Below are 23,378 nucleotides of genomic sequence, written 5' to 3'. Positions count from 1 at the left end.
TCATCTGCTTCCCGATCACCATGAAGCCAACTCCTCGTTCTGCTCTGTCACCGCCGCTATTGTAGATGTGGTACTTGAATGAAGTGGTCGCTATGGGATCCACCGTCCAGAATTCACGTTCTCCAGTTCTGGGCCACCGTATTTCCTGGATTGCTGCCACACTCACGCCGACCTTCTGCAGCTCACGAGCCTGGAGCCCAACACGTGCGAGTTCATTCAAAGTTCTCACGATCCAAGATCCGACTTTCCAATCGTTGTCCTTTATTTGTTGCCGGGTATGTTGCCGTTGAATCAATCCGTTTGCTCTACTTTTGCCTTTCTTGGTAACTGTAGAATCTTCGGTAGGCTACCTTACCAGGGTTGCGCTACTTACATCGCGTTGAAGGGGCTGCCTTCTCGATGCTGACACGATGCAACATGGTGTGCACAGCTTAGTTTAGAGTTCCTCGCTGGCACTCGGACGATGATCAGCCGCTCCTAACATGGATAACAGACGCTCGATCAGATTTGCACCTCCGAAGAGGAGCAAATCCCCTCTTCCCTGTCAGAATACAACCATAGTTCCCACCGGGGTTGGTTACACGATCTTCCCTAAAGTTGCTCGTATCCCGGCCAGCGCCACGAGGAGGTAGGGATAGGAGTTGCTGGGTAAGAGGCTAAGGGCCGCAAAACGGGGTCTATTTATTTCTTCAGGTACGCGAAGTACCAATGGTACGTTTTACCCAGCATTTGGAAATGTTAATATCATCTTCTAAACTTAGATGTACATGTTCATGGTAAAATTAGAGGCGTTTATTGAATAGGGTAGTTAAAAACTAAAGCATAGTCCTCTTGTTTGTGAGGCAGAATCGGTCGTCACTAGACCACCGAGCTCGTCATTTATTTACTCACCGACCGCACAAAGAACAAACCCGGATCTCGCGATTTTTCTACATCCTAATACGAACGCGTCCAATCTTGCACTCTCCAGCAGTCTGTAGGCTTTTTGAAAAAAAAGGCTAATTTTGTCACGCTCTCGATTGGCATTCAATTAGAAAGGTTCGCTTGCAGGTTTGCTTTCCCAGAACAGCATCAAGGGGGATCAGATAAAAACTGCGTGGTACTGGTGGCACAAAAGGGGCCACAAGATGGCGTTTATAGATGACCTAACGAACAGGGCTTAGCTTTAGGATTTGTCTCAGCTAATGAACAGAGTCTAACTACCTGGATGTCCAGTGTTATATTCTAACTCCTTTTAAATTTCCTCTTCCACTCCCACTTCATTCCTCTGCTTTGCAAATTTTTTTTTTCGACTACCAACAGGCTAATGATGAGTGGTCCATGAAATTCGCCATCTCATGACCACCAGGCACATGCCTATAGTCCTTAGGTGAGTTCCGCTGATACCTACCACCTCTCATTGGCGTTAAAAGACACAAATTTGCTCTTAATTGCCGTCTGAAGCCATCAATGACCCAAGTATCTCAAAATAAAACATGTTTACAGATGATGTTCAAATGATATTTTACGGGAACAATAAGATACTTCCAAAGCGAAACTGAGACTCTTGTGAGCTCAGGTAAAGGTGTTCGACCTTATGGCACACTATTTTTTGTACACTTATACATGCTTACACCCAAACATAAAAAGATGCATTTGGGCAAAGCTTACGGACCTGCAATGCAATGTAATTCAGACGATTGAAAGTTTTTTTTTTCGTATTTATTGAATGTCAAATAGTGGGACACTTGGTATTCATTGAACTGCATCAGAATGATGTGGTGCTTAAGAAGATGGTTCACATATGATCTTACAGTGCAAAATCTAGGGTCCTGCTTTCGGTGAGACGCGTCTGTTTTTTCTTGCATTTGGATTGGGATAACATTACACATAATTTTGAGAATAATTCACAGTAACATGATGTCGCACACAGGGACATCTCTCACTTTATATCCGTTGGGTGTCTCGTTTATTTGAGATAAGTAGGTCCAACATTTGTGAGAATAGCGTGAAGTCAGCTTTGTGAGTCAATGCTGATACGCGATCAAACCCAAGGTCCTCATTGAATTTAATGCATCGAATGGCGCTTCAAAGTTTGCACGGGTAATGCGTCGCACTTGCTTAATGTGCATCTCACCCAGGTTGTTCTTGCTGGTTACGATTCAATTGTTGGTAGTCTGTCTTTCTTCGCTGTCACCTCCTGTAACATCTGTTAACCGAGTTCCACAAGTTCTTCATCAAACGATCTCTTTGCCTTTAAATACAAAAAATACGTAGTAGGATCTCGCCTATAATAAGTTGATGATCAGCACTGGGTGCATTCCGGACATCAAAAAGGCTTCGTTTCCATTTTTGGCTGATGCAGATGTGGTCGGTTCGATTTTCAATATGTCCGTTACGTGACGTTGTTTACTGGTCAATTGGGTTAAGAGTGATCCTGAATCACCATGTCTGAAAATAGTTCCTTGATTTCGCTCATTTCTTCAAGACAAAGACGTCTCATGACATGCTAGAAGTTTATGTTGTCCGAGCCGACCTTCGCTTCGAAATTTTATCAACGACGGCATTCAGCTCCCTGTAAACATTCTACTTGTTCTGTAACTCGGTAGTATTGGTCGGGACATAACACTGATCCTAATATTTGTAACCATCGTTTTAAATCTGTTAATGATTACAATCTCATCGATTAGCTTACACTTGATAAGCGACGGCTGTGCATGTGCGCTAAGCTGGAAACCAACTCCTCAGTTCACTAAAGTTTGAGCTTACGAGCTTGCCTTTACTGAGTTGGCTTCGGGAACAGCAGGTTGTTGGCAATTTGGCATATTGGCCGTAATGGGACTGCCATGTCAGGTAAAGGAACATTTCATATTCAGCAGGTGAATGCCAGTACTAATGCTGTTTGATCCGCAACACGTTTGACGCTTAATGGACTAAACCACGATGACGTCACGCGTTCTCCTACGAATAGAGCATCAACTTGATTATTGAATAAACGTAGCCATATTAAACTTTGCAAACATTCGACACGGTTTGTATGTTTTCTATTTGTTTCTGCTGATAAAAATTATAAAAATTGGAATGGAAAAAGCGCACTTCAACTTATTGTTTCTATCCGATTAATCTAACTTGAATATCTGAATCTAAACAGGATTTACCTAGTGGCTTTGATTACCAGGAATTTTCTTGTTGGCATGTACATTTTTTCTGAAAACATCATTGTTTTCTACTCTGATGGTGACCTATACGCACCAACGCGTGATGTGCTTTCGTGAATACGATGCTTGATTAATTAATCAATCGGAATGAAGAGTAATGTGTCGTGTCCACATTTGTTAACTGGACAATTTAGCTGCCGCTCTTGCATAGACAGGAGCTGCAATGCATATGAAATTGAAATACTTGCCCCTTAGGGTGGTTCTCGTTACTGTTCGAACGAGTCTTGAAGACCAGTTCTTGATCTGATTGATTGGTTTAGGCAGAGTTATAGTTCATAAGCATCGTAACATTGTCAACTACTGCAATAATTAGCATCTGGTTTAAAGGCTATGCATGATAATAACGACCCTAGCCGACAGCAGTCAACGCAGTGGAAGCGCCGCAGTGAATCTTAATTGGGCAGTTAGAAATAATTGCATAATGAGTTGCGATTAGTGGATCCAGTTTATCGAAGAAGTGGTTGTCTTTAGTTCTGCACGGGACTGTGTGGCTGACCACGAGGCGTGCCGCGAGCGGGCGAAAATAGAGTGTTCAGTTACAAAATAAATGAGTGCTTCCGTCGAGCAGTAGATCGATTACGGTGGACAATGATTTGGCGTTATCGAATATTGGCGCTTTATGGGTTTGCGATAGTATCGCTGACTTGCGGGTCCGGATTAGATGAAGATTTGTCGCCGTCAACCGTTAACATAACAGGTGAGTTTTATTAATGAATGCAGTAAGATTAAGGCTTGTTAACCAGTTTTCCTCGGCAGCTCACATGAGTATGTTAGAATCAAGTGTTCCTATTTCTAAACATTATTTTTGTTCACACATCTGGACACAATTTTAAGACCCAAGATTTTTGATCGAAGGAAATGGGAAAACCGGTCTTTTCAAAACCATCTTAGCTACAGAAGTAATAAGTACCTACAGTGAATATTAGATTTCAACATATCTACTAGCCGCAACTACAGAATGTGAAAAACTGGATTCACACTGAATAAGCTACAAGTTTACAAGTTTTCTAATTGATCTGTTGCTATATAAAACTCCGTTCCTTGATGTAAAAAACGAGATTTTTAGTATATTTGCATTAATTTGAATTGTTGAAAAGTTATTTGTTTGTTTGCGTATCCATAATTTATTTATAACTGCATGTGAATCTCTTCCTTAGTACGATAAACCAACAGAACCTCCAAAAATATTCGCTAGGTCTGGATTTGAGTTAGATAAATCTCATCTTCAGATGGTCGACCGGTTCCGTTTATGAACCTCAAATAATCAAATAAGAACAAGCTCAAATTTCCGTGTGTCGGATAGCGTGGTGAATGCTTGAGACCTATACCGGCAAACGGTTGGTAAGGTGGCGAGCAGAATTAATTAAAATGTCAAAATGATCAAGAAACATAACTTCATCGTTTTTGTGCCGATGACTGCTGCAGAAGTGCAGTATTTCTATCCGTCATCTGGCTGCAGAAAAGTCAATCAAAACGGCTCAACCTCCATCCCGAAAAGACGGTGGATGATATACGTACCTTTCACATGTCATTTGTTCTTCATCTCTAGCGTTGAATATAATTGCCCCTATCAAGAGACGACTTGAGGAAGAAGGGATCGTACCACCTTAAATTTTCGTGGCAGAAAAGGCATGCGGCGTACCGGTACCTATGCATATGATGAGCTAAAAGGGCAGGGACGATCACACTTCTAGCTTGTTACGGATTGCAACAGCCTGAAACCAATTAGCAGCGATGTTGAGATATCTAGCGGATTGAAGAAATTGATACAGAGACCATTCGATTTTGACAACATGCCGGAAAATTTAAGGTATACGTTGTTAAAGCATATATAAAAGCATATTGTTGTCAAATTTATATTTTTTTATTTTTTGATGATACTACAGACTGTTTTCTTTACCGTGATCAAAATCATTTAAAATTTTCTTCAACTCACCTCATAAATCATAACTGCCACGTGTATTAAAACTGATTAAGCAAAATAGTTTCCGGAATCAACTGGTTATTTAATTTTTCGGGACTCGCATAGTCCTGGATTATCCAGATCTCGTTGGTTATCCAGGACTCGTATCAGTAGAGGACTACCGATGGATGGATGGTCAAATGAGCATCTTGTGGATAGTTCGTTTGGTACGGTGGAGTACTCAATTTGATCAGAGCACTTTGCTAAGTCCAAAGTATGCACGATTTCCTGCCATGATGCGACTTCGAATTTCTTCCAGAATTCTTTAACCACACCAATTACATCACCACCGATACAAACCCTTGAGCCACTTCCTATCGTATGTAACAAAGTATCTTCGGCACATTGATTCCATAATATCAATGCCGTCGGCGTAATGCCCTGTTGTTAAATAGCAGGCACGGCAGATCATCACCTTGCCGTAACACTTTGCATGTTTCGAAGGGATTCGCGAACGTTATGGAGAGTCGAACTATGCGCATCACCCGATCCATCATCGCCCAGACCAACCGTGTTTATTCGGAAATCCGCGTTCGAGCATTAACTACCACAGCTGGTCTCGACAGATTGTATCATATGTAGCAATGAAGTCGATACTCGCAGCATTTCTGTAATATCTGAATTGAATTGCATAAATATGTATTCTGTGAGGAAAGTACAGTGGATGCGCCATGTTCAGGGGGCCGAGAATGTTCTCGACCCGAAAACATTTAAGGCCGGACCGAGCATCGAATTCATCATTTCCCGGTTTGCAATCCTACACCTTTGCTCCCAAGGGTAACAGAAGAATCCTGAGCTTACTTTGAATGCAATCTCCAAATATTTTGCAAATCCAATCTGTGAAGGTTCCATAACCTAAAAACCGATTATGTTGCTAAAATCGTGGTGTGTCTGTATTTTTTTATTATTTATTTAGTCTACATATAAACAGATATCACTGAATCAACAATTTGACGCCACAATACACGGTTCGAGGCCGCATCTCTCCATCCTCGAATGCGCCCCACTCTCGCCAAGTCGTTTTGCACCTGGTCTGTCCACCTCGCTCGCTGCGCTCCATGCCGTCTCGTACCTGCCGGATCGGAAGCGAACACCATCCTTGCAGGGTTGCTGTCCGTCATTTTTGCAACATGCCCTGCCCATCGTACCATTCCGCCTTTAGCTACCTGAATACTGGGTTCGCAGTAGAGCTGGGAGAGGTTCATTCTTCGCCGCCACACACCGTCTTCTTGCACACCAACAAAGATGGTCCTAAGCACCCGTCTCTCAAATACTCCGAGTGCTTGCAAGTTCTCCTCGAGCATTGTCTATGTTTCATGTCCGTAGACTACCGGTGTTAACAGCATCTTTTACATGACACATTTGGTGCGGTGGCGAATCTTTTTTGACCGCAGTTTTTCTGGAGCCCGTAGTAGGCCCGACTTCCACAGATGATGCGCCTTCGTATTTCATGACTAACATTGTTATCAGCCGTTAGCAAGGATCCGAGGTAGACGAATTCCTCGACCACCTCGAAGGTATCCCCGTCTATCGTAACACTGCTTCCCAGGCGGGCTCTGTCGCGCTCGGAACCGCCCACAAGCATGTACTTTGTCTTTGACGCATTCACCATGGTACAGCCAGGGTACGATTTTCAACAGATCCAGTCAATTTATTTGTTTCGCGGATGACATGGACATTGTCGGCCGAACTGTACACTCGCCTGAAACGTAAAGCAACAAAAGTTGGACTGGTGCACCAGTCCAACTTTTGTTGCTTTACGTTTCAGGCGAGTGTACAGTTCGGCCGACAATGTCCATGTCATCCGCGAAACAAATAAATTGACTGGATCTGTTGAAAATCGTACCCTGGCTGTTACACCCGGCTCTCCGCATGACACCTTCTAGCGCAATTCGAACGAACTGAAGTGTTCGCCCGAAATCTTCACACAGTTTTGCACACCATCCACCGTTGCTTTGATCTGTCTGGTAAGCTTCCCAGGGAAGCTGTTCTCAGCCATAATGTTGCATAGCTCTACGCGGTATATACTGTCGTAAGCCGCCTTGAAATCAATGAAGAGATGATGGGTTGGGACCTGGTATTCACGACATTTTTTGAAGGATTTACCGTACAGTAAAGATCTGGTCCGTTGTCGAACGGCCGTCAACGAAGCCGGCTTGATAACTTCCCACGAGCTTGGGCTTGAACTTGATTGACTGCTCGTAGTTTCTACTCCATTATGACCAGATCAGCTGATCTTGCACAGGGAACCAACAGATGTTTGCTTGGGGCTAGCACACATCTTCAATGTACAAGTACTGGTGATCTTATTTGTTAGGTCATACTGGCGCCTGCCACGTCAGAATGCAAGTCAATGTAGGGAAGGGGGAGGAAATGATGATGCAACCACTCGCCCACTGCAAGCCGAATATACCTCTGCACTTGCCACGAGTTCATGCGGAATTTGTTGGAATTTCTGGGTTAGGTTGGAGAGGCAGAGGTCCGTCTTGGTTACCCGACCAGTTAGTCATAACAAAATTGTATCACAATTATATCAATATGTGTTACAAATAACAAAACTTGCAATAATTTTGTTTTAAATTCTCTGTCAAAGATGTTGGAGAGAAAATTTCATGATCGTCATAACATGATTATAACATAATGTGTTATGTTCATTTTCACCGAAAAAAAAATTGCCTACATTTCTGGTAGATAGGAATTGAAAAAAACGAAGGTACCAGCTTCAGTATAACTTGAACTTACATTCAAAGTTGAACCATCTGGACAATGTTAATTGCCTACATTATGGATATTCATAATCTTTTCAATAACATAATTTGTTATAGTATAAGCTATTTTCACCCCTTTTTGATGTAACACATTGAGTTATATTTTTGTTTAATTAATAACATATTTAGTAATATTTTTGTTAAAACTACAAGAGATTTAGTTAAAATTTTTGTTATTTTAACTACTAATGGTACATGTTTTATAACAACCTCAGTTATAAAAAACTGCTGTAACAGAATTACAGGTTCTGATATAAAGCTGTTACTATCCACTGGTCGGGTAACGAGCTGCCAATGTGATAGATAGGAGAAGGTAACTGATGGAATTTCTAATTGGATGTAAGAAACGAGCTCTATAGTTCATTTCCAATTCTAGCAGATTACTGATAGAATACTCAAGTTGAAGGTATAGGAATAGTAATGGAAACGGTATGGAAGTCCATTTCCAGTTCTAGCGATTGCTAGAACATGAGAAATAAAGAGAAAGATACAAAGTAGGAGAATGGAACGGACCTGGGATTGAACCCACGACCTCCTGCGTATGAGGCAGAAGCAGTAGGCCATATGACTACCAAGCCCGCTTCGCCGGCTTGATAACTTTCCACGAACTCATTAAATAATGGTGACAGATGTCGGAAGATGATCTGGGATATCACTTTGTAGGCGGCATTAAGGATGGCTCGAAAGTTCTCACACTCCAGCTCCACACTCGCCTTTCTTGTAAATGGGGCATATTACCCCTTCCTTCCACACCTTCGGTAGCCGTTCAGTTTCCCAGATTCTGACTATCAGTTTGCGCAGGTTTATTGGTCTTTAGCTGTTGGATGGCATCCTTAACTTCCCTCAAGATGGAGGCTGGTTGGCTTCCATCGTCCGCTGAACTGACGTAGTCATCTCCTCCTCTGCCTTCACTTTCACTGCCTTTACTCTCAGCGCCATTCAAATGTTCCTCGTAGTGCTGTTTCCACCTTTCGATCACCACACGTTCGTGCGTATAAGCAGTGGCGACATCAGGTTGCTTCAGTCGCTCTAGGTCGTACCGCGGCGGTCGTTGGTATCGAACATTGTTGATGACGGATAGTTTTGGGTGCAGTTGAACCATCATCATAAATATAATAGCCCTGTTTGTCTGTCCGGTGACCAACCAGACGCAGCACACGGGGAAATTCGCACAAAAAATAAAATATTTGATAAGAAAATTATTTTGAGCTTTTTAGTGGAATGTTTTCACCTGTCATAAGACGAGTTTAAACAATCCCATTGAATTCCACCACTTAATTGTATCCTGACAGATACGTATTTCGACCTCAACAGTAAGGCCGTCTTCAGTGTCTTGTACTTGACTCGACTCGACGAAGTCGAGTCAAGTACAAGACACTGAAGACGGCCTTACTGTTGAGGTCGAAATACGTATCTGTCAGGATACAATTAAGTGGTGGAATTCAATGGGATTGTTTAAACTCGTCTTATGACAGGTATAAAATATTTGACACTTCAATTCTTGTGCATCTAAAGATTCATCTATAGATTCTACTATACACGATTAGAAAAAAGTTCCTAATATTAGGTACTTTTCACTCAAATCGGGGGTTCAGTGTGGGAACCCAAAATTAAGTAATTTTTTCTTAAAAATTAACTTAATATTAAGTAAAATATACTTAATTTTTGACCGTGCACACGCACATATGACGTCACAGCCCTTAACATTTCCATTGAAATCGTGACGTCATGCTCGTTTGGAGACACGTTTGACAGTTCGTTTGGAGCCAGAGGATTTATCTTAGCTCATCTATATATTCCACTATCTACACGCAACAAAATGTTGCGGTCGAAACTACCATTCCGAGGGTTAATTTAAGAATACGCACCGACGATTTTCAGCAGACAACAAACCCGTTTGATTTTACCATGCGCGCAGTAAAAATCAACTGTGGTCCTAGTGAAATGTTGTTACATGCACTGAATCAGTGGTGAATTTGTCCGAATGCATGGTTAATTTAACTGAAAATTTGTGGTTGTTTTAAAAACATGGCGTAGTCTACAAAATAGTAATTGTTACCATGGAATTTTTTTCTGTGTATAGATTCTACTATCTATAGTAACAACCTTACTGCCGTAATCTGACAAAGTGACGTATGCGCCAAATTACAACATATTAGTTTTCCATTTTTCTGTTAAAGAGCACGGTGAGTACAACTTGTTAACACCATTTTCGGAAAAATGGTTAGAACGTCACTTTTTCAGATTACGGCAGCTTAGACAACCAGACACAGCATTTGATGAAAAAATAGCAGACAACAGACGTTGAAAATTTTGATTAAAAAAAACACTTGCCACGGGCGCTACTCTGTCCACAAATAAACTAGTCACCAGATAGTGGTCAGAGTCGATGTTAGCGCCACGATATGTCCTGACGTCGATAATGTCGGAGAAGTGCCGTCTATCAATCAGAACGTGTTAGATTTGTCTGCAGTGGTGATCTCCAGGTGTACCGATACGGGAGGCTGTGTTGGAAGTAGCCCGATCAATAATGCATAACAAAATTATAACAAGGGGAGTTATTTATTTCAGAAAAATATTGTAACAAAATGTGTTATGAGTTCGGCTGGTTAGTTGTTAAAATAACAAAAATTATATCAAAAACACCTCTAGCCGTAACACAATTAAAACAGAGTTTGATACCTTCATATCAACATTATAACAAACGTTGATATAATTTGTCTGTACAAAAATCTACTTTCAAGGCAATTGCCTACATCACGGATAGAAATCTGGTACGCTACCACGACGGATTTCCATCCATAAAGTAGGCAATTAACTTTGTTCCAGCTATGTATTAATATCGAGCGGGTTCAAGTTATACTGAAGATGATTACCTCCGATTTGTTTTTCCAATGTCTACAAAAAAATGTAGGCAATTATTTTGTGAAAATATACATAACTAATATTGTTATAATTTTGATATGAAATAAAACTGGCCGATGACACATTTTTATCGAATTATCTAATTATAACACACGTTGTTTTAAATAACAACAATTGGTAGAATTGAGTTATAATTTTGTTACGCATTCCTGATCGGGAGGTGCTGCGAATGGCCATATTCTTGGATGCGACGAAATCAATTAGTCGTAAGCCGTTTTCGTCAGCCGGTGAGCGCTGAACCTCCCAATAGTCGGTCTAAACTCTTCCTCTTGGCCAACCTGAGCGTTCAAATCTCCTATGATGATTTTGACGTCGTGGCTTGGGCAGCTGTCGTACTCACGTTCCAGTTGCGCGTAGAATGCGTCCTTATCATCATCAGTGCCGGCCACCACCTGATCACGCGCCTTTGCATATCGCCCATCACTATGAAAACTGTTCCCAGCTCGTGTGTGTTGCCGCAGCTCTGGTAGATGGTATGATTACCTCTAAGGGTCTGTCTCAATTGGATAATTAAACTGAAATTAAAATTAAAAGTGACATTTCAATAATTATCAAATAACCCTGCTCGCAGAGCAAGATTACTTTTGACAGATATCGAATCATTTTCCATCGATGTCCTATTAGAATTGCTGGGTAGCACCAGCCATTCTTATAACGGGGTGATTTTTTAATTTTCGAACTGTCACTTTTAAGTTTAATTCTCCAAATGAGACAGACCCTAAACGTTCGCACCATTGATCCCTTCTATCAAACCTCCTGCAGCGCAACGATGCCGAATCCACGGTCCTTGCGCACATCGGCGAGTATGCGTGTGCTCCTGATGAAGTTGAGAGATTTGCAGTTCCACGAACAGAGTTTCCAATCGATAGTCCCTTTTCGTCGCAGTGGCCTTCGCGATATCCCCCATCTTCTCCCTTTTCCTCCGTCTCTTAACTCCTTTGTTATTTTCCCTTGGTGTTAGAGATTGTATGTTCTAAATCGGGTTGAAATCGGACCCGGTGGTTAAAAGTTACACTAATTCTATTGTTTTCTTAAGAGTTCCCCTCCCTAAGAGTTCTTAAGAGTTCCCCTCGTAAGTCCTCTTTTTTACAATGACCCTCCCAATGGAAAAAGGAGGAGGGAATGTGTGTTCCAAATTTGGTTGAAATCTGAAGTGTTAGCGAACATAAACATACATACATAAATAGATTGGTTTTTAAATATAGACATCACGCAATAATTGTTGCCTTTACTCATTTTTCCTTACCACGCTTTATGTTGCATCTAAATTTTTTATATGATTTGTCCCTCATACACTGCTCCAATATCATTTCTCCAAGATAATATGAAGACTGAAGAATTGTGTGTATTTATGCACAAAATAAAATCCATTTCTGTACCATAATCTCAAGTCATGTCTTACTGCTAAAAAGTAGCGGTTTCAATATAGAGGAAATGTTTCTTCATCGAAAAAAGAAAACACCTATATACGTTGACGTTGCCTTTCAAATTGTTTAGGAATGTTATCATGGGGAAGTATTCCTTATAATTATAATTGAAACTGAAATTTGAAGAAAATTCAGTAGCGGCTAGATAGCCACATGACGTAAACTAATAGTAAACAGTTCCGAGACGCTGGCTATCTTTATTTATATAAAACAATCACGCATTAACGCCAATGTGCATAAAAGCGTTTATTATAAAAACAACGGAAGAAGCATGTATTGCATCACTTTTAAGTCATCCATCATTAAGTTGGGTATAGTTTTCTCCATACGGTACGACTAGCAATTTCAATGAACTTTTTTGTTAGCTTGCTTATTGCTGCCTTTGCGGCCACAGTATCGGCTGTGTATTACCCTCCACTGGCCCCAACAGGTGTGGAGGTGTCACATTTCGCTTATCAATTGAAAAGTTTCCGACAAGAGCTGGACGAGTGTGCAGAATATTTGCAAGTCTCTCCGGAATCGGTCACGAACCTTGTGGCCAATAACTATGTCACGGAGGATCCCACCTTGAAGTGTTTGATTCGATGCGTGGGTATCAACGCTGGGTGGTGGAGCGTTGGAGGAAACAGCTCGGGACTGCACCCACCTGTAGTTGAAAGCTACTTTGCACCAGCTTGCGACGACACTTGTTATGAAAGACGTACCCGGGAATGTCTCAGTGAAAATGTAGTCAAGTGTAACGACGATTGCTCTCAGGCGTATCAATCATTCTTGTGCTACTACCATCAATATGGTAATCTCAAGAGCTCCGAAGAATACATTCCACTGGCGGAGTTGGATTCCATTCAAGCCGCCGTTGATTGCTTGCTGGTTTTACGCACACCAAAGGAACTGCTTGAGCAATATGCACAGGGAGTTGTCCCAGCCGTCCCTGAAACTCAGTGCGTGTACCGTTGCATGTATCTTGCTGAAGGACTTTACGACGGGTTCGCTTTCAACTTGTCGCGAGCGTACATTAGAGAATTTGCAGTTCCATCACCGCAGCTCAAGGCGCCATGTACTCAACAATGTGTGGATAAGGCCTTGACGGCCCCGAGCTGCAATGAATGCGCTCGATTCTGGGCAGCCCGTTCCTGTCTTGTTAAATATGGCGTGCCGAACCATACCGGAAATGAATTACGAGTGGCCGCTGGACTTGTACTTGCTCAAAGAACATGCAACGATGAAGACTTTCACCCTCGTTACAATGCGGGTGCATCGCATCCAGCACCATCTCCAGCACCATCTCCAGTGACACATCCAACGCCAGCTAGGGCTCCCCATCACCCTGCTCCATCCGGTTGCGTGTATAACTGCGGACATTAGATTTTAGGGGTTTCATTCACTTCACAGAGCTGAAAGGACTATAATGATGCAACACGTCACAAATCATAGACGATAAAATATGTTATCAATGACGGAGTGAGTTTTAATAAATTATTTATATGAAGTTATACAAAATTATGTTTTTCAAAACTCAAATCTTGTGGATTGGTAGGAATCTTTTCATTGAATTAAAAAAAAAATTAAAATATTTAAAAAAAAATACAATACCTTGTTACAAAAAAAAAATTAAAAAAACATCCGAAATTAGCTGAAAAATAACGGCAAAATAGATCTTGTTGAAATATGAATACATTGGTCACTTGGTCTTTATTTTTTGTGACAAAATAAACAAATAATAAATGAACAAAAATAAATTTTGTTTATGATTAAAACAGTTGAATCATTTGTTTGAGAAACTGCATATATCCATTTTACACAATTTCGAGAAAACAACAAAAAACTGTTTTTGAACAAATTGGTGCCGAATCTTTCGATTTTTTCGATACACATCCATAGTTTTTGACAAAACACAACACCCTGGGGCACTTCTAGTGCAAAAACTGTAAGCAGTACTCCATAATTGCTCTTCAAAGTGCGTGGACATATGTAGTTTCTCAAACAAACGAAAAAAAATTCATACATTCCTGAACAAAATTTTTTTTTCGTATTGTTTGCCAGAATACGTATTTTTGAACAAGGATTCAGAATATACAAAAATCTCATTTTGGCCAAAAATGTTACATATGCAGTTTCTCAAACAAACGGTTCAGTTGTATTTTTCATTGTCAAAATTTTAGTAATAGTAGATAGATAGATCGCTTTTCGTTAATAATTTTCATCAATTTGTCCCCCTCCCCTGAATATCCACATCTTTTCAAATACTTAATTTTTTAGATTTTTTTCATGAGGTCATCTCAATGTTTCATTGAATCCAAAGGCCAGAAACAACTAAAAACGAATCGCGTAAAAAGCGATCACACTCTATTCATAAGATAGAAATCTCTCACTAATTACCTCTGTATACATTTACGATATGTAGCATAAAAGTTCGATACCTGCAAGTCAAGTGTTCTTAAGGAAAAAAACTGTTCAGAATCCTTGTCAGAATCCAATATTAAATTTTGCCTCGCATTTTCAGACGCACCAATCTCAACAAAGAAGCAACGGGTGGCTGTCATCTTTCTTTTTTTTTCTTTGCTACGTCACAGTAAGCGTTAAATAAAAAGATGACAACTGGTCGTTGTTTAAGTTTTGATAATAGTGCCCTAGAAAACGCAAGGTGGACCAATATTGGATTGCGAAATGTTCGTTTTTGAATGCAATTCGATAGTTGCAACAGTTTTGGCAGCTATCGGACCGCTTAACTTCAGAACGACGTCAAAGTCAAAAAGGTTATCCAGCCGAATTTCAGAAAGTCGAGAACTTATAAACCCTACCGGACTTGCTGAATTCCTCATTCAATCGGCCTTTCTCTGCCGCCGAGCTATTATTCCCGTCAGGACTACCGGGAAGTCCTCTGGTCCAGATATAATTGGGTACACGATGGTTAAGAACCTTCACCTTCCCGCTAAAGTCCTATTCCTAAATTTGGTCAACCAAGCCTGGTCGGACCTAATCTTTTCAGACGAATGGCGGGTCAGCCACTATCTCGCTAACCTCCTGCGTCTTCAAGGTTGTCGAGAGGCAAATTAATCGTCATCTACGCGAGAAACTCGAGGCCGACGGAAGATTCGGCCCCTAAAAGCATGCCTTCTGTAATGGGTACGGAACCGGGTCCTATTTCACCGGCCTAATAGATCTCCTCCGGAACGCCTTCGAAAAGGTTAAACACGATGATTTGTTAGCACTAGTATAGCAGCGAATGGTGATTCTGGGGCAACATACTGGCTATTGCTCGGAATTTCTTCAAAAGGCGATCGTTTCAACTCGTTATCGGAAAACGGAATCTACCAGGAGGAAACTGGCGTACCCCAAGGGTCGATTCAGGCGATTAACGAGACTCGTTGTCACAAGAGACGGAAGAACCCTCTGCATATCCGTGAGCGCCACCGTAAATGGATAGTTGGTTAGACGAGAAGGTAATCTATAAGAAGTCACCCAGGTCTACCGACTAAATATTTATTTTGTACGTAGCTATGTCAAAGTAATATACTTACCCGAAAAAAGCAGAACCAAGCATTTCGATGATCGCACGATCGTTTTGCGTTTGATAGAAAACACGAAGAGCCACAAAACAGAACTAAACACCCGGATCCGCGTTCGGAGTGGTGTCCTATACAAGAAATTCTGCTCTTTGATTTTATATCATCTGAACGATTTTATAAACTTAATTAATAAAGATATTTGAGGTTTCTACACATTATGTCAATCAGTCCAAAAAATGCACTCCAGAGCCACAGGAGCGCGCGCAATGAAAAATATGGTCCTGGAGTGCATTTTATTAAAAAATTGATATGACATTTAGAAAATTCAAATTTACCTAATAGTTGCACTTACTGTATTAAAGTTATATAATCGTTTACTGTCCAAGAACGCATATTTGTCCCATGCGAATAGGAAACCCAGCAAAGATGGGACTGATATGAAAGAACAGAATTTTTTGTACAAAGTGTAGGACACCTCTGTAGTCGCGAACTAATTGTTTTACTTTCCGAACGCACAAAACAGAACTAAACACACGGATCTGCGCCCAACACGAAATACGTTCAATCACGAACTAATTCATTTACAAAAGAAAACTAAGCACTTGGATTCACGTTCGAAGTGAAACACGAACAATCGCGAGCTAATTGATTTACTTTCCAGTCACACAAAGCAGAACTAAACACCCGAATCCGAAACGAAACACGCTCAATCACGAACTATCTGATTTACTTTCCGGCTGAACAAAACAAAACGAAACACCCGTATAAGTGTCTGAAACAAAACACGCACAATCGCGAAACAATTGATTTATTTTCAAGCCGCATAAAACAGAACTGAACACCAGTATTCGCATCCGATACGGAACACGTTCAATCGAGAACTAATTAATTTACTTTCCAGCTGCACAAAACAGAAATAATCACCCATATCCACGTCTAATACGAAACACACTCAATCACGAACTCCCTCACTTTACTGCCCCATTTCCATTCAAGTCAACTGCCATACAAGGGTCAACTTAATCAAAAAGCTTTCAAACCCCTATAGGATCAGCAACAGGGATATTCATCTCCACGATGCGGAAGCCATTTCAAACAGCTGGCCTCTGTATGGTCTTGAGCTCATCTGCATTGCAGCAGACATGCTTCAAATAGGCTACTGCTAGTCATGTAACCCTCCTCAACGTGCTGTCTCCGACCTTCAACTGATTAATAATGGAGAAATGACAAAACAAGTTGAAAAATATTTTTCAAATATTGTCAAATGTCAAATGCGATTGCTAGAACATGAGAAATATAGAGAAAGATACAAAGTAGGAGAATGGAACGGACCTGGGATTGAACCCACGACCTCCTGCGTATAAGGCAGAAGCATGGAATCAATGGAGCAATTTTCAAAGGAATAACTGGAGGAATTTCCTATGTGATTCCTGGAGGAATTTTGATTGAATGACTGAAGCAATTTCTGGGTAAACTTGCGAAGAAATTCCTGGAGGAATTTCTTAAGCAATTTAGAACATTGTTTATGTGAAGCTACCAAAAAATTCTTTAAAAAATTTTAATTCGCAAAATTTACTTTTTTTAATTGATTATTTTGCTCTATATATGGCACGTTTGTTTTTACCTGGAAATTAATGTAAAACACCTGGAAAAAACCTGAAAAATCAGGGAATTTTGTTTTTACAGATGAGTAGACACCCTGTTATAGGTTTATTTGGGTTTTCCGACACTCGAAGTTTTTAATAAAATATTTTTTTAGCAAATAAAAGATTTGTAATCCCGAATGAAAGTATATTTTAGATGAGCCAGAATATCCGAAACTATCTTACGATGTATATTGACCTTCCAGGAGCTGTAATGCACATGGTTAAATACTAGGGTGGTTAAAAAAATCGATTTTGCTCCACAGTGCTCATCTGATTCTTTACCATGTTCTGAGTGTCCTCTGGAAATTTGAGCTCATTTGGATTAAAACTGATTTAGCACAAGCCATTTCAAGTTTGCATGCAAATTAGTGTGGGGAATTTTATTTTTTCATTATACTGTTAATTATTATACTTGGCTGTTCGGCCACATTGAGAGTTGACGTAAAGTCAATGTCAACTTCTCTCCACGAACAGCCTAGATAGCCGTGTGGTGTCGGCAGCTGGTTATCTGGCTAAGAATAACATTACGGATTGCCTGTTCCAGTGGTAAAAGTCCACCATACAGGTGACCCCTAATTTTCGGTGTGATGCGGCTTTATGCTTACCGTGCCTACAAATGAATGGTTAGGGGGGTCTAATAAGAACCTAACCGCAAACGGAGCCTGTGAAGCACCAGGGCCCCCTTCACAGTATTTTAGCCCTCGCTGCGCTAACCGGAGCTATGGCGTAGTTGACTTCTTACTTCTCCGAGATAATCGGCTACTATTATTCAACCTCATCGTGAGGTTAAATAAGAGTAGGGTTATGAATATGTGTTTTAATTAGTTTTCAACAAATTGCCACCTATATGGATTCGCATTATGCGTTTTTTCACAGTGTACTCTGTGTCTCGTCCTTGACGTTTGGCTTCGGCTACTCTTGTTCGATCTCAACGTGAGGTTAAATAAGAGTGGGGTTATGAATATGTGTTTTACTTAGTTTTCAACAAATTGTCACCTATGTGGATTCGCATTATGCGTTTTTCACAGTGTACTCTGTGTCTCGTCTTTGACGTTCGGCTTTGGATACTCTGTTCAATCTCAACGTGAGTGTGGGATTATGAATATGTTTTTTACTTAGTTTTTCAACAAATTTTCACCTATATGGATTTGCATTATGCGTTTTTTTTTACAATGTACTTTGGGTTTTTGTCACCTATATGGATTCGTATTATGCGTTTTGCAAAGTGTAATCTGTGTTTCGTCTTTGATGTTTAGCTTGTTTAATCTCAACTTGGGGTTGAATAAGGGTGGGGTTGTGAAAATGTTTTTTTTACTTAGTTTTTTTCAACAAATTGTCACCTATATGGATTCGCATTATGCGTTTTTCACAGTGTACTCTGTGTCTAGTCCTTGACGTTCGGCTTCGGCTACTCTTGTTCAATCTCAACGTGAGGTTAAATAAGAGTGGGGTTATGGATATGTGTTTTACTTAGTTTTCAACAAAATGTCACCTATATGGATTCGCATTATGCGTTTTTTACAATGTACTTTGTGTATGTTACCTATATGGATTCGCATTATGCGTTTTTTACAATGTACTTTGTGTATGTTACCTATATGGATTCGCATTATGCGTTTTTCACAGTGTACTCTGTGTCTCGTCCTTGACGTTCGGCTTCGGTTACTCTTGTTCAATCTCAACGTGAGGTTAAATAAGATTGGGGTTATGAATATGTGTTTTACTTAGTTTTCAACAAATTGTCACCTATATGGATTCGCATTATGCGTTTTTTTACAATGTACTTTGTGTATGTTACCTATATGGATTCGCATTATGCGTTTTTCACAGTGCACTCTGTGTTTCCTCTTTGACGTTCGTCAATTGTTACGTCCTCTGTGATTTTGTGACACCACTCTTTAGTCCCTAGCTGAATGCGTGTGAGTCTACATAATTGGCTTTCCTATAAATGGTTCCATTCTCCTTTCCAACTTCACTTCCTCTTCCTTTCCTCTTTTCACTTCCTTTTCCGTCAGGTAAATGATGAGAAAGGCCAGTGAAGGCGATGGCACAAATCTCCCAAATTGAGGGGAACGTGCCTCCTGAGCCGACGTTCTGATACCTGATACCTGATGGGGAATTTTATTTTTTCATTATACTGTTAATGACGTTTCCGCATTAAGCGCAGGTTAAAAGAAAACCTACATAGCTAAAAGGGATACTCAACAGCTTTCACCCAACGGAAACCGCATGTTGATTAATCGTCCCAATAATTAGTAATCGATTTTAAGACAGGTTGCGAATCTTTAGTCATGATCGTTAAACTTCTTTGAGGGCATCACTGAAATGTGCAGTGCAACATAGTAGCCTGAATTTGTGTGTGCTATCTTTCGCGCCACGAGCAGCAATGTTGCCTGTTGATGAGTTATGCAATAAGCTCCAGAAAACCACGGTATAGATTAAATTCGATTACTAATTATTGGAAAGATTAATTGAGATGCGGTTTTCACTGAGTGAAAGCTGTTGAGTATTCCTTTTAGCTATGAAGGTTTTCTTTTAACATGCGCTTGATGGGGAAGCGTCATTAACAGTATAATGAAAAAATAAATTTCCCCATACTAATTTGCATGCAAACTTGAAACGGCTTGTGCTAAATCAGTTTTAATCCAAATGAGCTAAAATTTTCAGAGGACACTCAGAACATGATAAAGAATCAGATGAGCACTGTGGAGCAAAATCGATTTTTTGAACCACCCTATTAAATACATTTAGAAACTTTGAGCGACGAAAGAGTCTCGAAATCAAGGATAGTTTGGATGACCAAGAATATCCCAAAACTATCTTACGATATCTGTTGATCTCTCAGGAGATGTGATGGATATAATCGAATGCATATTGAAGCTTTGAGTACTAGACAAAGGTTTTCTTGCAGCTACAGATCTCAAGTCCACAACTCGAGGATAGTCTGGATAATCCCTAATATCTCGAAACTATCTTATGATCTCTGCCGACCACCCAGGGGATATAATGGATATAGTTGAATGCATATTGAAGCTTTGAGTACTGATTTTTTTCCTTGCATCTGTAGATCTCAAGTCTCGGCTCAAGGACATTTTGTATTATCTTTTTTGCAGCTGTAGATTTCACGACTTTAATTCAAGGATGGTTTGGATTGGATGCCCAAGGAAGATTAAAAATAGTTTATTGTATGTCACGGTAAGTTTACGGACACGTTTGAATAAAAATCTTACATTCCGCAGCCAAGATACCTAATATTTTTTCCCTAACTTCAACTTGTGCATATGACGTTCTAGGTTGTCGTAACACCTTAATCGCCCATGCCTGATATTTTATCCTAATAAGGTGGTTGATTTCAAGCAATTTTCTGTTAGGGTCATATATGACTCCGTGGTGGACCTGGAAGGGTTAATACACTTACCAATACACATCGCTTGCCAAATCGTGTATTTCTTGGTGAGCTTTGAAAGTTCCTGCTTTCTTACTTCATGCGGTGAAGTACAGTAAGCCAGGAAGCTACCGGAAGCTCGTCTTGACGTCAGTTGCATAATCTATGATGAGATAATGAGACTTCGTCAACATCTAAGAGGTCGTACACATTAAATCTCTTCATGTTTTCAAAAAGTATCAAAAATTCAGCCGGTTAGCCCAGAATCACAATTCTTATGCTAAAATAAGCCTCCTGTCAAATTTTTAGCTAATTCGGATAAAATTTCGAGGTGGCTCAAGTCGATTTAGTGTTTTTGGGCTATATTTAATTTTGAAAAAAAATCTAACAAGAATGCCAAAAATCATCGCAACAACCTCTAAACGGAAGCGTTTGATGTGCTCTACAAGTCTTGTGAACAATGCGATTCGTTTCGCTCACGTTTTGACCATGTTAAAATGATTTTGAGGCTTATAACTCGTTTCGGCCCGCACTACGATTTCAAATTATAAAATCCACCGTTCCTGTTTTTCGACCGACTTGCATCAAATTTGGAGGAAAGATGCATTAAACCCTATATTTTTGTGTAGATGTATTGACTTGGAGATTGAGTCCTTGGGGACGGTTTTACCGAGGGGGTCCCCTGTGTCAAATAGGGTCAAAAACAGGTCAACTTCCTTTTAATCGTAGATAACTAGTAGTAAATGCTCTCAACAATGATGCAATCGTTTTTATTTATCCTTTTGCAATCGTGGGAATGGAAACTGCACGTTTGGACCTCCAAAATCTGGTTACAGATGTTCCAGGAACCTGGTGTCCCATGTCCCAAGATGCTCTGCAAATGTGCAGATGCCTTCTACTGATTTATGTTACAAAATCATCAAGTTTGATGTGTCGCAAGCTGGGTTTCAAAACCACCCAAAATTGTGAAATGCAGTAGGTTTCCAGGGAACCTCCGCAATTGGCCAATGTGCCCAGATGCTCTGCAAATGCCTTCTATGAAATGTGTGTTGGAAGCTGGGTTTCAGAATGATTAAAAAAGTGACCACTTCCCTTAGGGCACCAGGTTTCCAGGGAACCTCCGAAAGTGGCCAATGCGATCAGATGCACTGTAAATGTCTTCTATTTTATTTGTGTTGAAAAATCATGCTGATTGATGTGTTGCAAGCTGGATTTCAGAACCATTCAAAAAGTGGGCACTTCCCTTGAGGCATTAGGTTCCCAGTGAATCTCAAGAAGTGGACAATGTGCTCAGATGCTCTGAAGATGTGTTCTATTGTATTTGCGTTGCGTAATCATGAAGTTCGATGAGTCACTAGCTGAGTTTCAGAATCAATCAAACAGTGATCACTTTCCTGAGTGCATCATGTTCCCAGGGAACCTCCGGAAGTGGCAAATGCGCTCAGATGTTCTGCAAATATCTTCTATTGTATTTGCGTTGCAAAATCATGAAGTACGATGTGTCGCAAGCTGGGTTTCAGAATCAATCAAAAAGTGATCACTTTCCTGAGGGCAGCAGGTTCCCAGGGAACCTCCAGAAGTGGCCAATGCGCCCAGATGCTGTGCAAATGCCTTCTATTGTATTTGCGTTGCATAATCATGAAGTTTGATGTGTCGCAAGCTGGGTTTCAAAATCACTCAAAAAGCGACCACTTCCCTGAGGGCATCAGTTTCCCAGGGAACCTACGGAAGTGGCCAATGCGCTCAGATGTTCTGCAAATGCTTTCTATTGTATTTGTGTTGCAAGGTCATGAAGTTCGATGTGTCGCAAGTTGGGTTTCAGAATCATTCAAAAAGCGACCACTTCTCTGAGGGCATCAGGTACCCAGGGAACCTACGGAAGTGGCCAATGCGCTCAGGTGTTCTGCAAATGTCTTCTATTGTATTTGCGTTGCAAAATCATGAAGTTTGATGTGTCGCAAGCTGGGTTTCAGAATCACTCAAAAAGCGACCACTTCCCTGAGGACACCAGGTTCCCACTTCGGAAGTTACCAATGTGTTACCAATAGTTACCAATGTGCCCAGATACAGTGCGAAAAGCCTTCTATTGTATTTGTGTTGAAAAATCATGAAGTTTGATGTGTCGCAAGCTGGGTTCCAGAACTACTCAAAAAGTGGCCACTTTCCTGTGGGCTTCAGGGTCCCAGGGAACCTATGAAAGTGGACAATGTGCCCAGATGCTGTGCAAATGCCTTCTATTGTATTTGTGTTGCAAAGTCATGAAGTTTGATGTGCCGCCGATTCGTTTATCTGGCTGTTGTCTTGTTTTCCATTAGCTTACTTTTGTACCAAATGTTTTAGGTGCAAGGATAAGCAAATCTTTATTCAGTTTTCGTATGAATAAATGTTTCTCTTTTTAGAACACAAATTATTACATAAATCAGTACTTCAGAAGATTTTTTTATCTAGGCGATGCCCAGTGTTTTTAATTTGTAATAGAAAAAATGGCCAATTTATGTGTTAAACACTTTATATAGGGTAAAATGCCCAATAGTGGACCCCCTAGTAGCGAAATTTTG

The 23,378-nt window shown here is 40.5% G+C and overlaps 2 protein-coding genes across 10 annotated transcripts in view; both read left to right on the top strand.

The window, feature by feature from the left end:
- The window catches only part of LOC134223771 (reversion-inducing cysteine-rich protein with Kazal motifs), a 102,371-nt gene that overhangs the window by 5,723 nt on the left and 73,270 nt on the right, over positions 1 to 23,378 (top strand). For 3 of the 9 annotated variants that reach the window (XM_062702957.1, XM_062702955.1, XM_062702954.1), the window contains exon 2: positions 3,525 to 3,894. In XM_062702957.1, the coding sequence (XP_062558941.1) occupies positions 3,786 to 3,894 (109 nt within the window). In that variant the 5' untranslated portion in view covers positions 3,525 to 3,785. Of the gene's footprint in view, positions 1 to 2,840; positions 2,859 to 3,524; positions 3,895 to 23,378 lie in introns of those variants that run through there. The other 6 variants (XM_062702956.1, XM_062702958.1, XM_062702963.1 and 3 more) reach the window with 4 other exon arrangements.
- LOC134219554 (uncharacterized) lies at positions 12,629 to 13,833 on the top strand. Its single transcript, XM_062698298.1, has one exon. The coding sequence runs from the start codon at positions 12,629 to 12,631 to the stop codon at positions 13,643 to 13,645; it is 1,017 nt and encodes a 338-aa protein (XP_062554282.1). The 3' UTR covers positions 13,646 to 13,833.

Source organism: Armigeres subalbatus, chromosome 3 (assembly GCF_024139115.2).
Source record: "Armigeres subalbatus isolate Guangzhou_Male chromosome 3, GZ_Asu_2, whole genome shotgun sequence".
Taxonomy (NCBI): Eukaryota; Metazoa; Arthropoda; class Insecta; order Diptera; family Culicidae; genus Armigeres; species Armigeres subalbatus.
This window is presented reverse-complemented; position numbering and strand designations above follow the sequence as displayed.

Bases quoted from the DNA above. Each gene is read 5' to 3' on its own strand.
- LOC134219554 (XM_062698298.1), top strand. From the start codon at position 12,629: ATGAACTTTTTTGTTAGCTTGCTTATTGCTGCCTTTGCGGCCACAGTA.